At 55.0% G+C, this 16,787-nt stretch overlaps 1 protein-coding gene across 2 annotated transcripts in view; it reads right to left on the reverse strand.

Moving 5' to 3' along the window:
- Positions 1 to 14,046, reverse strand: part of SLC6A2 (solute carrier family 6 member 2) — a 48,794-nt gene extending 34,748 nt beyond the window's left edge. The window contains exons 1-3 of one of the 2 annotated variants that reach the window (XM_072750207.1): positions 13,952 to 14,046; positions 12,358 to 12,682; positions 1,368 to 1,499 (exon numbers count right to left, since the gene is read on the reverse strand). In XM_072750207.1, the coding sequence (XP_072606308.1) occupies positions 1,368 to 1,499; positions 12,358 to 12,631 (406 nt within the window). In that variant the 5' untranslated portion in view covers positions 12,632 to 12,682; positions 13,952 to 14,046. Of the gene's footprint in view, positions 1 to 1,367; positions 1,500 to 12,357; positions 12,683 to 13,097; positions 13,202 to 13,951 lie in introns of those variants that run through there. The other variant, XM_072750208.1, reaches the window with a different exon arrangement.
- Between the last annotated feature and the right edge of the window lie 2,741 nt (positions 14,047 to 16,787).

Raw genomic sequence — 16,787 nt, forward strand, 5'->3', positions numbered from 1 at the left:
CTGTGTGCTCTCTGGGCCCTACTTTCAACCATCTGCTTCGCGCATGTGCCAATCTCATCTTCCTAAATATACTGGAAGCTCCTCTTGGGCTAGCTCGTTCTAGGCTTTTACCCATAGTAGACTTTTTTTTTTTTTTTTTTTCCCTGTGTAGCATTGCTTTAAGGGAGTAGCCTTAAGCATTCTTAGCTTGTGAGGTTAATCCCTTATCTCCTTGATTTAGCTGTAAGCACATGCCTCAGGCCTGGCCAGTCAGAGTTCTGCTTCCCCACAGCCACAAGGATCAGTTGATAGATGGGCATATGACTCAAGTAAAAACCAATGACTCTTCTCTGGGAACTTTAATGAGGACAGAAGGTATCATTGATTTATTTTGTCACTGTTAAAGTTGGGAGGAGTTCATTTTGTCATTGCTAATGGCCAGTTCTGCTAGCGCCTGAGTAGGATATGCTTGAGATGATGTTAACGCTGACTTCAGATGGAGAGAGGTGGAGAGTCCAGATATTATTCAAGGACCTGGATCAAGCTGCACCAGAAGCTGACCAGAACTCTTGGACTTTACTGTATCATAAGCCAATCGATTCTCTTTTACATTAAAGCCACTTTGAGTGGGCTTTCTGGAAATTAAACTAAAAAATCCTAACCAATGCACTTCTAATAAGCCTCTTGTGCCAGCCCATGTCTACTACGGGACTGAGTACATAGAAGGTAGAGTCGGGAGACACGTGCCAGCTGAGAAGAGGTGCAGAGGAATCATACTGGCCCTCTGTACCATCTGGGCCCGGTTTGCTAACCAATGCTTGAGGTGCACTAAATCGGCCTCCAATGCCCTTACAGATGTACAGGGGCCAAGAAATGGCAGCTGCTATGGCTACTTTCTACAGTTGTGCTCCTAGTCAAATGCAAGCAGGCCTCATCACCTATTCCAGATGTGATCAATCAGTCATGGCTGTTATATTAAGGATTGTGGGACAGGTTTCTAGATGAGCCCAGAAAGGCCCATGATCAGTTTACCACGTCTGCCATGGGAGTGTGAGGGGAGAGTAGTTCTATGTGTGCTGGGTACTTCTGACATTTCTGTAAGTATTTCCTATATGGAAAACAGACACCCTCTGGTCATTCAGTGGTAGAGGCTGGACTGGTACCCAGATTTCTAGACTTTCTAGGCTAAGCCGCTCCTGACACACCAAATGCTTTCCATGTCACTCTGAACGGTGGATGCTCTTGACCATGCCAATAGCTGTGAATCCCACAAGAGAGCTGGTTTACCTGAGATCCCACCTTTGGAACAGTTTCTCCAAGGAAATCTTTTGGACAACCTTTGACACCCAACCCCCCCACCCCACCCCCGCCCAGGACCCATTCTTTACCTTTGAAGAATGGACAGATCTTCCACACCGTGGCTGCCCCTTCTCGGTTGTATTGGCCCAATGCCAGCTCCATGTAGAACAGGGGCATCCCAGCAATGATAAGGAACAGGGTGTACGGAATCAGAAAGGCACCTGGAAGGCACAGAGATAGAGTGTGACTCCCTGGGGCCCTGCCCCAGCCTTGTGCCCAGCCCCACCCCCTGTAGAGTGTCTCTGGGTTCTCTTCACCTGCTCCCCAGCCACTTCCCATGGGGTGCTCTGTGATAAATAAATAGAATTATGCAGCACAATGATTACAAATAATTGTCACAGTAGTAATCTTTGCTGTGGTACCAAATATAACCACCACCCATACTATAATGAGGTTCTATAAAATGAGGTTCAGTAAAATCTGGCTCAACAAAGCTGAATGGGCTTATTCCTTGCAGGATTCTTCTGGCCTTCGATACCTGAGCACACACTGTGAAGCACCACAAGGACGCTTACAGGTACAGTCGTCACCAAATTCATGTAACTGCAGAACCTTTTTTTTTTTTTTTTTTTAATTTACTTATGATAGTCACAGAGAGAGGGAGAGAGAGAGAGGCAGAGACACAGGCAGAGGGAGAAGCAGGCTCCATGCACTGGGAGCCCGAGGTGGGATTTGATCCAGGGTCTCCAGGATCGCGCCCTGGGCCAAAGGCAGGCGCCAAACCGCTGCGCCACCCAGGGATCCCTGCAGAACCTTTTCTTTCATGAACCGTCACTCTGGGGAATGCCAGTCACCCCAAACCCTCCCCGTATAGGTCAGAAAATCGAGATGAGAGCAGGAGAGACAGAGCCCAAAGTAATGTACGATTGAATTTCTAACTTTGCTTGTATTTGTCTCATTTTAATGTCACGCGGGGCTTTCCCAAACATGATCTCTGGATTCTTAGTTTCACTAAGAGGCAGAACCAGACTGGGTCACTATGTGCCCCCCCCCCCACACCCTCGCCACCTGGAGGAAAATGAGGGCAGAGAAGAGAGTTGAACTCTTGTGCTGCTGTTAAGTGACAGAAGCAAGATTCGCATTCAGGTCTTCCAACACGTCAGGCTCCCTGCCCTGCTACAGGCAGCCGAAGGTAAGTAAACCCGGGAACAAGTCTCTGACCAGGGAAGTCAGGGGGCCCTAGAGGAGGCCCCTGGCAACGCGCAGCGACTCATCCCCGAGAGAGTTCCTGGTGGGATGAGACATGGATGAGTCTCAGAGATGAGTCTCCTTCTGCCCGGCAGCCCGGGTGAGCTTACCGGGCTCTGAAGCCGCAAGGTGACTCACCGGGATACGTGCCATGTCAGCCCCGGCTACAAGCGTGACCCAAGCAAAATGCCAGCTCCTTTTCCTGACGCAGCTGGAGGTGGCCAGGCCAGATCCACACTCGTCCGGCCTCTGGCCTTTGGCTGAGATGCCGTAACCTTGGAAACCAAACACTCTCTGGCCCGCCCACACCAGCAAAGTGCAGAAAACTGGGAAATATTTCATGATGGTAGCATGAGGAGTGCAGCATCCTGTGCTTTGTTCCAGGCACTTTCCAGGCAAGGTCGCATTCCATCTTCACACCAGCTCTAAGATGCAGAGATGACGACCATCTCGATTTTATAGAGAATTACAGCAGAGTCACATGGCACCCGGCTACTCAGACTGTCAGTTCCAGTCTTCCCTCCCAGGGCTTCTCCTCAGGAAGCCGAGGGCTCTTAAGGACAAAGCATGAAGTGTTGGCCTCGGTGCTCAGAAACCCTCCCCCTTCTGTAGCAACAGATGGTGGGCACAGGAAAGTCCCAGAAAGTGAGTACCTACTATGTATCAAGTAGGCACTGGGCACTGGACATCTACGATCTCAGCTACCTTATCCAGAAACATCTGAGGTAGCACTTGCTAGCCAGTAATGGACTGGGGTTCGGGCCTAGGTCTGCCTGCCTCCAGAGCTCCAGAGCCATTCCCAACATATTTTGCAAATTCCAGAATATTCTAGCCTCAATGAAGGACATGAGTTGAACGGGGTCTGAGAGGGGAGGATATTTGGAAACTGGGGATCTGGAGCCAGCTTAGCCATCTAGTCTGTTGGTCCTACACTGGTCCGATACTCCATCCGCTGCTCCACGCTGGACTACTTGGCAATGCCCACGCACCCACCTCGCTCTTCCCCTCCTTATCTCCTGCTTTCAAACTCCAGCCCTGTCCCTCTCACACACAGAGAGGGCTGATCTGGCACCTGAACCCACGTCTGTCCACGGTAGGACAGCATCCCGGGGGTGACGGCGCTAAGGCTAGTGATGCTGATGGAGGTCGCCGGTGATGGTGACATCAGTAAGCACCTGTTATGTGCCAAGCCACATGCTAACTATGCATCTAAAACTGTCCCTGAGAGATGATTACCACTGATTTGGTCAAGTAGCTTGTCCAGACTGGGAAGTATGCAGCTGGGAGTCACACCTGGATCTCTTTGAGTCCCTCTCTGTGGCACTTGCTATGGCCCCCAGGAGATGGAGCCAAAGAAGGGTTGAGGCAGACGGTTGGCCCAAGTCCCCTTGCAGAACGATCTGGAGGAAGCTGGGGTAGAGCTGAAGGGCCGGTAAGGGATGTCGAGGGCAGCCAACCGAGGTCAGCTGAGGAGGCCTCTCTTAGAAACAGGCCAGCAGCAGGTCCTAGAAACTGAGGCCTGATTGCAAACTTTCTGGAAGCTAATGCCCTGCAAGGCCTGTAGTCACCACATTCCCATGGCCCAGCTGTATCTTCATGCATGACAACCTTGCACGGGTCTGAGAGCTGAGAACCTCAGGGGCCACAGCCTAGGATCCCGTCTTGATTCTAGAATGCTCTGGTTGTGCAGGTGCTGGTGTGCAGACCTGGAGAAATGCTTCCAGGGCATACCTGCTGAGCCTTCAGCACATATGCATGTACACAGATGCACACTTGTGCACACTCATGGTCCTTCTGCACCCTGACACTCACAAACACACGAGGAAAAGAACTACCAGCTGTGAAAGGGGCTCTGATAAATGGCCTTTGGATGAATTTTGTAAGGAAAGCATCCGTCCCATCACCTCTAGCCTGGTGCACTCTGTCTGACAATCCCATTACTACGGAGTGACCCTACTGGTCACCGAGGGGTTCTGGAGTCTTCTGTGCAAAAGCCAAGTCCTCAGGAAGGGAAGCCCAGTGCTCACTAAGTTCTGAGTGGGATGCACCGGGGCAGATGTGGAGCTCAGGAAAGGGGAGTGAATGCCTAGAGGGGACTTGGCTAGTGGCAGTGGGGCCCTGGGCCTGCTGGGTATTTGGGGTGAGGTGGAGAGAGTATGATCAGGAGCAGGCTGCAAGAAGGCAAAGAGGGTCCCCTGAGGCTTAGTGGAACCCGCTTCCCAGTCTGCTGAGGCTCAGATTCCTCAAACTGTGCCTTGTGGCCACACCCTGATATACCAACAAGGGAAAACCCACAGAGCTGTTTCCTTGGTGCTTGTAGCTCAGCTATGGATGGTCACTGCCTACAGCTTGCACCAGATTTCCATGAAAATCTTGGCCAGTGCCAAGGGTAGCCAGATTTGTGCCCCTTCTCCGAACATTCCAAAGGCAGAGCAGATGTAAGGGTGCCAGAGAGGGTGAGCTTCCTTTGGAGACAGCGCTGCTCCCAGCAGGTGCAAGCGTGGGGCCGGGGCAAGAGTACGGGGCAAGAGTATGCCATATGTGGCCACCTTTTTCGATAACTCAGCCATACCTTTTAAATCACATGTGCCCTATCTTCTTACCTCAACAACTAAACCTTCATGACGGTTCTGTTACAAGCTTCAATTCTGGAACCCTCCTCTCCTATAGCTTTGCACCACAATGTGGTAGCATAGGGGGAGCCCCACTTGCCCTGTGTACTTCCTCTCCACCACAGGGCTGCCCAGCGGCATGCAAGGCCTTTTGCACACACGCGTGGAGTCTCGCACCCGCATGTCTCCACACCCCTGCAGACAATGGGCCCCTGGCCTCCCCTGGATCCAGGGCCTGCATACCTGCAGCACAATCCATATGGCAGAAGAAATGAGGTGAGCGGCCCATGCAGACCCAGAAGGGGGTTGTGGTGTTCGCACAGGGAATTCCAGGGCCCCGGTGCCTGGAGTGGTGTGGGGGAGGCAGTGTTCTGGGTGGCCAGGCCCTCTTGGCCCTGGCCTTGGTGAGAAGGGCAGGAGGGCAGAAACAGGCCCTCTAAAGCACAACCCAGAGCAGACCCACCCAGTGACATTAATATGATATATAGATATCTCGTCTCTGCTCTGGGTTCCTGCCCCGGAGCTCTTAAAAATCCTTATAATTTTCCAAGTGAGAGTGATAGGAGTGTCCTACACAGAGCTCCTGGGATTTTCTAGGTGCTAGGAGTGTCTTTTGTTCTAATGAGGCAACTCTTAGCGAGCTCCTGGGTGGGGGCTGGTTACCAGAAAGGTCAGGCCTTGATTAGAAGCTTGGAACTTTCAGGCCCAGCCTCCCACCTCCGGGAAAGAAAGAGGGGCTAGAGATGAAGCTAATATCGAGTACACCCACGTGACGAAGCTTCCAGAAAGATCTCTGAACTACAGAATTTGGAACACTTCTAGGTTGGTGAACACATCCACGTTCCAGGAGGATGGCACAGACCACAAGGGCAGAGACCCCCCCACATGGGACTCCTCCAGACCTCGCCCCATGACCTCCTCATCTGGCTGCCCATCAGATCCTTCATCGTCCCCTTCATGACAGACTGGAAAATGTAAGTAAGCACTTCCCTGAGTTCTTGGAGCTGCTATAGCCAATTTCTGAACCTGACGAGGGGATCATAGAAACCCCTGGTTTATAGCCAGTTGGTTAGAAACACAGGTGACAGCTGGAGACCTGTGACGAGCATCTGAGGTGGGGGGCAATCTTCGGAAACTGAGCCCTTAACCTGTGGGGCCTGCCAAATCCAGGTCACAGGTGTCAGGACTGAACTGTAGGACACCTGGCTGGGGCCTGGAGAATTGGTCAGTGTGGGGAAGTACGGGTGACAGCCTCTGCATCCTGGTGTGCTGTGATAACTGAGGGGCTTCTGGGCAGCCCATGACTGGAAAGGGCTCCCACAGTGCTGTCCAGAGCCCCTCAGGAATGACAGACCTGCTTCCCCGCAGCTGGCACTGCTCTGTCCTCAGCTGTCACAGGCCCTTGGCAAGTGCCTCTGGTGAAGAGAGCCACCTCACCCAAGGCCACAGCCCCTTCCCCAGGCAGCTGGTATCCACTGATCTGTTGACTACGGGACATAGTCTCGGCCTCCTCACCTCAACCTGGGACAAGTGTGTGGGGCCATCCCAGTTTCAGAGGTCCCCATGGTCATCTGAGGCCCTGCTGAACTTGGCAGCCGACCTCTCCATCTAACCAACACTGCTTTTTCCCCTTCTCCCCTTCCCTCAATCCCTTCCCCGGCAGCCTCCACTTTCTGCCTTCCTTCTGGCCTTAGAGCCCTGTAGAACAAAACTGATCAGTCTTGTCCAAAGCAATGCTTTGCACCCCGGGGGTCAGGCATAGCATCCCCTTCTGAGCCTTTGCCAGCTAAACAGCTGGCTTCACGTGGCCATTTCTTCAGGCAAACACTCCAGTTCTTGTAATAAACCAAGCCCAGATCATTCAAGTTTGTCAACCCAGACTCTCTCTAGGATAGGGTATTGGAACCATGTAGTGACAACTTGTGTTTTCTCCTCCCCAAGACTTCTCTTCTCCTTGGGGGCCTCAAGGACCCCCATGGGCTCCTGTTCCCTGGCCTGAGGATCCCTCTAACCTCAGCCCAAGTGGAGTCTTGCAGCCCTTGACTCCTGCCTCTCCCTGAGATTAGCCAGGAGCATGGACACACGCCTTTGCAGAAGCTCCCGCTGCTCCAGGAGGAAGTTTCACACAAAGTGATCTACACATTCAGGTTAGGAGCTTCCAGCTGACCTGGGAGCTGACTTTGGCTCTGAGACCAGAGAACATGCCCAGTGAGGAAACATGCCCCCTTCCTGATCAACCTGGCTCCTTTAAGGAGGGCAATGGGGGTGAAATTCAGGGAAACTAGCTTTGAGGCTACTCCTCCTCATCTGACCACTCTCCCTCTGCTGTCAACTTCATAGCATCTGACCTGATTTTTATGAATGAAGCTGGGGCTCTCCCTATAGCTCCTCGAAGGTTCTGGTTTCCCATCTTGGTCCCGGCCTCATTAAAATGAACTAAGAGGGTGTTCCGGATGCTCAGAACTACACTGTGGAGGGAAGTACTACCCACCAAAAACCAAAAGAACCTTGTCTCCCTCATTCGGGATATAACACTTCCAATAACAGAATTGAAGATGACATTGATTTTTAGGATATCTACCATGGACCATGAGCAAACTGAGGGAGGGGGATTGCCTTTTACTCATCTCTGTGTTCCTGGCATATGGTGGGCATGTTGCAAGTGCTTTCTCATGAAATCAGTGGCTCCCAGCAGTGACTCACATGAAGGATGCAGCTAAGGAAAGCCCCAGGGCCTTCCTTCACTTGCACTGTGACCTAATCCTGACTTAGGCAGTTGGGTCTGGGACCACAGGAAAGGGTGGAACATTTATCCCCATGGCAACCCATCTTGCTGGAAACCAGCTTCTTTAGATCTTCCTGGCCAGCTTAGAGCAATGAGCCACATCACGCTGATGACCCCAGATTAAAGTCTCAGCTCTAGCCCCTGATGAGCACCTCATTCCTGCAAACTCATCAGTGGAGGGCCACGCCAGCTGGCTGGCTCCCCTGCAACTGAGCTGAACAATAGGAGCCAGGCTTGGCACACTCAGGGTTGTAGACGGCCTCCCATGGCCCAGCTGGGTGTGAGGGCACTGAGTTCACAAGCCTCTGACCTCTCTACCAGCCACCATTTCACATCCAGCCTCCAGAGGCCCAGATATTTTGGCCAAGAGGGCTCCCACCCCCGTGGGCTGTGGGTACCAAGACCCTCAGCTTACTAGGGAAAGGAGAAGAGCCCTATTCGGAACCAGAGTCCCATCTCATAGGACCCTGTGCAGGAATGTTAGTTCCCATTTTCCAGGTGAGCAAAGCACAGTGGGACAAGCTTAGACCGTCAGAACACAGAGCAAAGCTCAGCTCTCTTGATTCTTGATTCTCCGGGCCCCAGGTGTGCCTGCTGTCCAGTCTTACCCTCCTTCCTTAATTTCCTCCTAGAATCAGTTCTGTTACCTCCAGACTCAGGACCCCACTGTACTCCTGGTTCTAGCCTGTAGTTAAAAATCATCAAACGTTAACAACAATAGGAACAGGTCCGTTTACTGAGCCCTTTCTACACACCAGACACTATTTTGAGGCCTTCGTTTATGTCATCTATGTCATCACCCTGCCAGAAGGTATACTCTTTCTACTTCTCTGCACAAGAAAACTGAGGCCCAGAGGGGGTGAGTCCAAGGCTACATTTCCAGGAAGTGTCAGGTTTAGATTCAACCCGGGTCTCTCTGAACCCAGGGACCACGTGCCTGACAGCACAGGACTCATCTCAGAAGTAGCCGTTGCCAAGACCCCTTCCCTCTCAGGGAGGCACACATAGGGATCCAGCAGAGCTGCCCATGCCTCCCTGGGGACCAGCACAGGCCAGGCCCAAGATCACAGGTGCAAGGGAGATTCTAGCACTCTGAAAATAGCCCCACGGCCTGGCAGTGTCTCTCTGTTGGAAAAGGTTCTGAACAAAGCCCTGGAATTTCCAAGACTGGCCTTCCCTGTCAGCAGCCTCCTGCACTTGTGCGTCGTCCCAGCAGCTGGCCTATGGGAAGATGTTCAGACAGGCTGATTGTTCCCAGGAATTTATTCAGAAAGTATTAGCCGGGGGCCTAGACTATTGGCACCTCTATCATCTCCAAACATCCTCCAGTCTGAGCCAGTGTGCACAGCCAGGCTGGGAGGTTACTATGTTCAAACTGGAACCAGAGGAGTACACAGGCTAGTAAGTAACAGGGCGGGTGAGGCCCGGCCTGGGTGCGGTGCCGAGGAGCCAGGCCATCAGAGAAGGACAGCTCTTGGGGGTCTTCTAAGCTCATCTTCAGCTGTAGTGGGAAGCTTGGGCTTACAGAGAGGCTGGGCCATGCCCAGAGAAATGGAGCTGGGATTCAAACTGGGGTCTTCTGGCTGCTTCCACGATTATAGGATACTCACCTGTGCAACCTGCTGGCCCATGTCAGGGACTGACTTTAGAATCAAGGTTAAGAATTGATCTCCGAAGGAGCAGCCCAGAGGGCTCAGCAGAGATAAAGCTCTGAAGCTGCCAGCTGAGCTCCCCCAGGGGGCCGAGGAGTAGTTTACAGAAGGAGCCACCTTCCAGTAGGAGATGGAGGGGGAGGTTGTGTCAACCATGGACAGCGGAGCCAGAAATGGAAATTCACTGGTACAACTTCCCCACCCCTTAGCCTGGCATTCAAGGTCTCCTGGGCTGGGCCCTGACTTGCCTCTCCACCCTTATCTCCACTTGGCTTGCCCTCCGGCCAGCCCACACCCCTCCACCCCTCGTCTCTGAGATGATCCCCTGTGCATTCTCCAACGACAAGAATGCCTCCTACCTTCTCCAGGCTTGTCCATGCCCCTCCCACCCCAAGGGGCTGAGCTCCAAGCACAGTCCCCCTCCCCATCTTGCCCACACAGCCCCTCCTCAGGCCTTTAGAGCACTGGTCACCTCTCACATCCATTTCCCACATCATCAAAATGTTGCTCAGAAAGAGTAGCCGCTACCTTTACTATGAGCCCTGCTCCATGCCCAGCTCTCCACGAGCCTCGTATAACATCCCTTCCTCACACTCAGAGATGAAAACCATTCTTTCCACTTGATGGATGAGGACACTGGGGCATATGAGGCCGCCCCAAGTCCCACTGGCAGGAGCTGGAACCAGGGACTGCACAGCCAAGGCCTCGAACCTCTAGACTACCCCCCGCCCAGCAGCAGCACCCTCTCTTGGTCAGTTACTGCTGGGGTGCCCGCTGTCTCTGGGTGGGCATAAGGCTTTGAGGGCTTGGATCATTTCATTCATTTACTTCAGTGGAAGTCTGTTGGGTACCTGCTACCACATTCCTAGGACCTATACCTTATTTGGGGCGTTCGAAATAGAGGGAGGAGCAAGCCACAGTCTATGCTCTCGATGTGCCCCGGTCTATTTGGGTGACCGATACACAAAGAGATAAGTGACCGAACAACTTGGGTGGGGCGATGTGCCAGGTTCCGAGGAGAGAAGCTTCCCGCCAAGTCTGCCTACAAACTGGAGCCTGTGACAAATCGGCTGTGTCTGTGTCCCCAGCACCTGGAGTATCACCTTGCACGCATGCAGCAGGTGCTCACAGTTGGTGGCAATGGCTGAGGGAGCACCCAGTGTTAGCTGCAAAACATCCAGCGAGCCGATGTGTCCTATTGGCTATCTGGGATGCTTTTAGTTTCAACGAATACTTAAAACCGTGAAAATGGTGTGTGGTGGTGGGACACTTTGGGTGACTAAAGCTCCTTGCAGGCAGACCTGGTGATGAATATATCTAGGTGGCCCCTGCAGAGCCTAGCACTGTGCCTCACCCTGGGAGGAACCCGATAACTACTGCTGATTAATGATACGGCCTCCTGCCGTCTAGGGACACACCGTCTCAGATAGTAACTGGGGACATGCTGGGTGGCGCAACTTAGGGCCTCAGTGTGTCTTTCATTCATCATTTCCCCATTTGCTAAAAATACATGGAATCTGCCTTTCCTCCCTCCCTGGGGCCAACCACACACGGAAGAGTGTCACCTTGGGATCATGCTTCCTGTTTCTCAACCAAAGCAAGTGTCCAGGGCAAATTCTGAAGCAAACACCTGGGTCCCAGAGCCTATGGCACTGGTCACAAGCTATTCCCTTTATTTGTTTCCAAATCCTTACCATGCCTGCCTCTGACCACCTGGAGTCACAAGCTAGAGCCACTGCCAGGCAGGATGATCCAGTGAATAGATATAAGTTTCCAGAGCTGGGGCCCCCTCTGCCAGCTTCTTCCTCCGCATCATTTTTCCAGGCCCTGCAGGGCACCCCTGAACTCATTCCAGCAAGGGCCCTGGACTGGAGTGGTTTGGGCGCCCAGGAGCCAAGGACCTCAAGAAGGAGCTAGGGGCTTAGCACCTTGTATCCCGCCCTCAAGCCACTTTTTCCAGGGCTCTGACCCTTTCACTGGGCTGTGGTTGGTCTCTAGACTCACACCCCAGGCAGGTAGGTCATCTGTCACCCTGCTCAGGAAAGGGGAAAGAGCCTGGCTACTTCCCCTGGAGTTTCCTCCAGGCCCCTCTCCCACTCTACCTGGCATCTCGTGGCCACGACCCCAGGAGGCAAAGCCTTCATCCCAAACCCCCAGGCCTCCTGCTTCAAGGATCGGACCAGCTTCTGGTACCTAATGACGACATCCTACCTAGGCTGGGCACTCTGGTGCCTCCACCAAGCCGAGAGTGGAGTTCCCTCTGGCACTAGCCACTCTTGGTGTGTGTCTGTTCCAGAGTCTTTGTCCCCAAGAGTGCAGGGCCTCCCAAGTCCGTCAGGGAACCCACATCCCCTCTCCCATTTTGGCCCAGAGGTCCCTGCCCCAAGGCTCAGGGTGCTGGAGTTAGGGTCACTTTTGTGTCTGACTGTCACATCCCGAGCACTTCTGGTGCCCCTTCCAGAGCTCTCCAGATCTCCACCTCTTCCTGCAAACCATCAAAAGATGAGGGTTTCTCGCCCATTTCAGGGTCTCAGATTCTGTCCGTCTACCCGTGCGCCTATCACTGCCCCGGGACCAGCCTCCATTTCCCCCTTTCCATCGGGAACTCCAATCCCTTTCTGCCCTGAGCCCTGTCCAGACCCTTCCTGCGCTCCAGACTCGCTCACGTGCCTCGCTTCTCCCGCGGCGCGTCCCCGCTCCTCCATCCCAGCCCCTGTCCCGGCCGCCGCGGGCAGGTGGCCTCCCCAGCCGAACCCCGGCGCATGGGGGAGGGGGGGCTCACCGCCGCCGTTCTTGTAGCAGAGGTAGGGGAAGCGCCACACGTTGGCCAGGTCCACGGCGAAGCCGATCACCGACAGCAGGAAGTCGATCTTCTTGCCCCAGGTCTCCCGGGGCTGCGCGTCGCCGGCTCCGGACGCCAGGAGACACTGGACGCCGTTGCGCTCTTTCACCACCAACAGCTCCACGGCTTTGCGCCCTTGCCCGGGCGGCTCCGGCCCCGGGGCCGCCCCGCTGTTCTCGGGCTGCACCTGCGGCTTCATCCGCGCCAGAAGCATGGGTGCGGTTGGCGAGGGGAACGGCAGCGGTCCTGGGAGCACGCCGAGGTCCTGCTCGGGTGGAGGGAAGAGCCGCGGTCACTGGGCCATCCCGCCCTGCCCGCGCCTCCCGACACCCCGGAGCGCGCGCACACAGCGGCCGGGCGCACGGGCGGGCGCGGGGATCGCCAAACCCGAGCGCGTCTGTCGGAAGAATTTGGGAACAGTCGTAGCGGCGCGCGGCGCGGAGACTGAACCGGGAGGCGGAGACGGCCGCGCCGCGCCCCGTGGGTCTGGCCTGGGACCCGCCGCGCGTCGCTCCTGCGCCCGCTCCCTCTCGCCCCCAGATGGCGGGGCCGGGACGCGCGGAGGCTGAGACGCTGCCCAGGGCGGTGACCAAGACGGTGCCGGCCGCCGCTCCCTGTCCCCCGCCCCCAGCTCCGATCTGTGCCGCGTCCGCGGCCCCGGGAGCCTCCCGGACACTCACCCCTCTGCACTTCAAACTCGCGGCGGCTCTGGCTCCGCGCCCTCGGCCGGGGCCTCCCCGGCGCACCTGGGCCGCGGCGCGCAGGGCGCACTCACGTGTCGGGCCTCGCCGCGATCCCGGTGCCCGCCTGGCCGCGGCGGGGCGCGGGGCGCGGGGCGCGGGGCGCGGGGCGCGGGGCGCGGGCCGGGGCTGGGCTCCGCCGCGTGGCGCTCGGGCGCGGCCCGAGGACGCGGGAGGCGCGGGGCGGCCGGCGGGGCGCGGGCTGGCTGCTTCTGGCCGCGCCGGGCGGGGGCCGGGCTGGTAATGTAGCCTGCGCCCCAGGTAACGCGCCGATTGCATTAAGCCCGCGCCGGGCCCGCTCCGTCTGGAGCCTGTTAGCGCTAATGGGGACTGACAGCGCGGCCGCGGCTGGGCAGGGGCGGGGGCGCGCGCGGGCTCGGGGCGACGCGGGGACCCGGCGCCCGCTCCCTTTCCAGCCCGCAGCGGCGCGCCAGGCGCAGCTCCCGGGGGGCACCCGGCTCCGACTTCCCACCGCGGAACCGGGGTCAGAGCGGCGTCGGCGAGGGACCGGGGAGAGAGCAGGGAGAGCAGATGACCCGAGCCAGCACCCGCTCTGCCATCCGCCTCGGGCCGCTTGGACTGCCCCGCTGGAGTTTCTCCAGCCACAAAGTGCGAATGTTCTGTCCAGAGCCTACGGGTGCGCAGACCGCGCGCGGGCGGGCGGCCGGCGCGGGCGGAGGGGTCGCCCCCCAGCCCTGACCTCCTCTGTTAGAGGCAGGCTAGCAGGCATCTGCAGGGGTGCCTCCTGTTCCGCGAGGCCGAGAAACGGATCCGTGATCCACACCTTCGCTTACCTCGTCCGCATCTGTGCCTACATATGCCTGCTATGTGCCAGGCACTGGCCTAGACTCTTGGGGTACATTCCTGCACAACTTAACCCCAAATCTCTGATGGGTGGGGTTTACATTCTGTGTGTGTGTGACGAGGTGGGTGGGACAGGTAGCATGATAAATAAACACGGCCTGTGGTATGTGGGAAGGTGATGTGTGCAAAGGGGAAAGTGGAGCATGGTAAGGGCATGAGGAGTGGGGTGGCGGGAGGGACGAGGCAGCTCTTCAGGGAGCTGGAGAAGGCAGCATTTAAACAAGTAAAAGAGTGAGCTCTTTTACCTGGTATTCACTTCCCTACTGGCCAGTTTCTTCATTTGTCAAATGATCACCCGCCACGTGCCCAAACAGTGCTGGCTAGCGGAGCCCTGGAGATAGTGCCTGCCTCAAAGAGCTGCCAGTCTAGTGTGCGGAGAGTCCTTCACAACCCAGTGTGGCGAGGATTGGTTGTAACTGCAGGGGTATGGACACTGGCTGGAGCTGAATCAGCAAGTAAAGGATGTGTGTGTGTGTGTGTGTGTGTGTGTGTGTGTGTGTGTGACTGGGGGGGGGGGATAATCCAAGAAGGCATCACAGAGGTGACAACACTTAAGGGAGGTGGGCAGGAGTTTTGACAAACCCAGGCATACTGACCTTCCGGTTCTTTAAACAGTCCAAGCCCAAATCCACCCCAGGACCTTTACACTTGCACTTCCTCGGCCTGAATTGTTTAGATCTTAGTTCAGTGGTCCCTTCCGGACCACTCAGGTCTAAAATACACCCCACTCTCTGTATCACATCATCCTATTTTACCCCCTTCATTACATCAGTATACAAATTTATCTGTTTATGATATGTTTCCCCTTGGGTAGCATATGAGCACCAGGAGGGCAGGGATCTTGACTGTCCTGTACACCACTGTATTCCTAACACCTGGAACATACTAGGGCACCAATTAGTATGGAAACTGAATGCATTCATGGTGGTGCATGGGGGTGTCAAGAGCCTTTTTGCCAGAGGGAAGAGTAGACATATCCTCTGTGAAGAATGTAGAGAGGGAGGGAAAATTAGTGGATGGTGAGTCTGCCCTGGCCTCCTGGGGGCTGATGAGTAGAGGCAGAAGGTCAGGGAAAGGATTGAGCCAAAGTTTCAGGAGAGCCTGAAGCCACAGGTTGTCATCCATCAAGGTTGGCAGTCCCCTTTGACCCATGGACTAGCTTGACAAGCCCGTGAGGAAAGTAGGAATGAAATAGTCTTTCCATTTTCAGGTCAGGGAAGTGTGGCTCTGAGGATTCAAGGGACCTGCCTGAGGTCCCACAGAGTGGAAATGACAAAGTTGCAATGAGAACCCAGGTCTCCTGGCTCCCAGTCCCTGTCACCTCCACCCATTGATGGGTAGAGACCCTCGGAGTTTCTCTAGTGATCATGTTTCCCTCCTCTCTTTTACCCCATGCCCCACCCAGCTGGTCCAGAGACTCCCACCTCTGAGCACCCTAGGAGGCCCAGCCTCCCCCTCCCGCCACCCAGCATCCCCGTGGAGGATCCTCCCAGCCGGCCACCTCACGTCCAGTATCTTTCCAGCCGCGTGATGTTCACCAGCCGCCAGAGCTCTTTCTAAAACTTGAGTCTGATCACCTCACTCTTCTGCCTCCTCCTCTCCTCCCCCAAGAGACAACACACCAGTGTGATTTAATTAACCCTGGATTTAAGGTAATTTTATTTTCTTCTTTATACTTCTATTTATCTTCCAACTTGTCTACAATGAGCATTTGATGCTTATGCAATCAGAAAAAAGATAACCCACAATTTCTTAAAATCCTCCTATCTTTTCAAGATAATATCTAAATACCTTTAACAGTACAGACAAGATTCTCTGTCTGTTTGATCAAATCTCTTATACCTTGCGCCTTTTTACACCTCTGGATTGTTAACTATGCTATTCCCATCTTCCTCTTGTCTACCTGGAGAACTCCTATTCATCCTTCAAAACCTCAGATGTCACCTCCACTGTAAGGCCCTCCCTGATTACCGCCTCCCCACCACTTTCTTTATCCTGCTTTATATATTTGTCTAGTACAGTTATCAGTGTGATTTCCCTACTAGGGACAAGGACGGTGCCCAATATATCCTGCCACATAGCTCATGCTCTAGAAGTGTGTACAAAACAGAACTAGAAGAGATCTCCACCACTGGTTGGGTTTGGTATCTTTGGTTGGGGTTGTTTACATTGGATTCCTCCAGAAGCAGAATCTGAAACAAAGATTTGAATTTGAGCACTTTATTTAGGAGACAGTTCCTGAAAGCGCTTGTAGAGAGCCGGGAGGGCAGAAAAGAAAGGGAACCCACAGAGCCGACATGAAGGAGCAGTTGCAGCTGTGGGCAGCTGGTGTTCAATTCTGCCGGGGACCTCTGGGAGACCGCGCAGAGCATGCCTCTGTTGTCCCACTCCTGGGCAAGGAAGTTGGAATATTTATCCATTTAGTCTGTGCCCAGGGTATTAACTTGCCAGCATTTCCAGCCTGCCTGGTGTGTGGGCTGAGCATGCTCTAGTCGCCAGGAAAAGGCTTCTTCTAGCAGAGTCCCAGGTACTGGCAGTAGGGAGCTGCTGGTGGGGTGCACTGGCAGGAACAGGGTGGGAGGGGCACAGGAGTGCCTGCTACAGGGATGGAGGGAGGCATCCCCCCACTCATGCATGCCCTCAGAGGGCCAATCAGCAAGCCCTGAGAGTTTGCCTGGTGTTTCCGAGACTTCTGGGGAACAGCAGTGGGAACGCCAGGCTGAGGCTGGGCTGAAGGGGAAGGCGTTTCTCTCCATTTCTGGCCCA

This window comes from Vulpes vulpes, chromosome 2, assembly GCF_048418805.1.
Source record: "Vulpes vulpes isolate BD-2025 chromosome 2, VulVul3, whole genome shotgun sequence".
NCBI lineage: Eukaryota > Metazoa > Chordata > Mammalia > Carnivora > Canidae > Vulpes > Vulpes vulpes.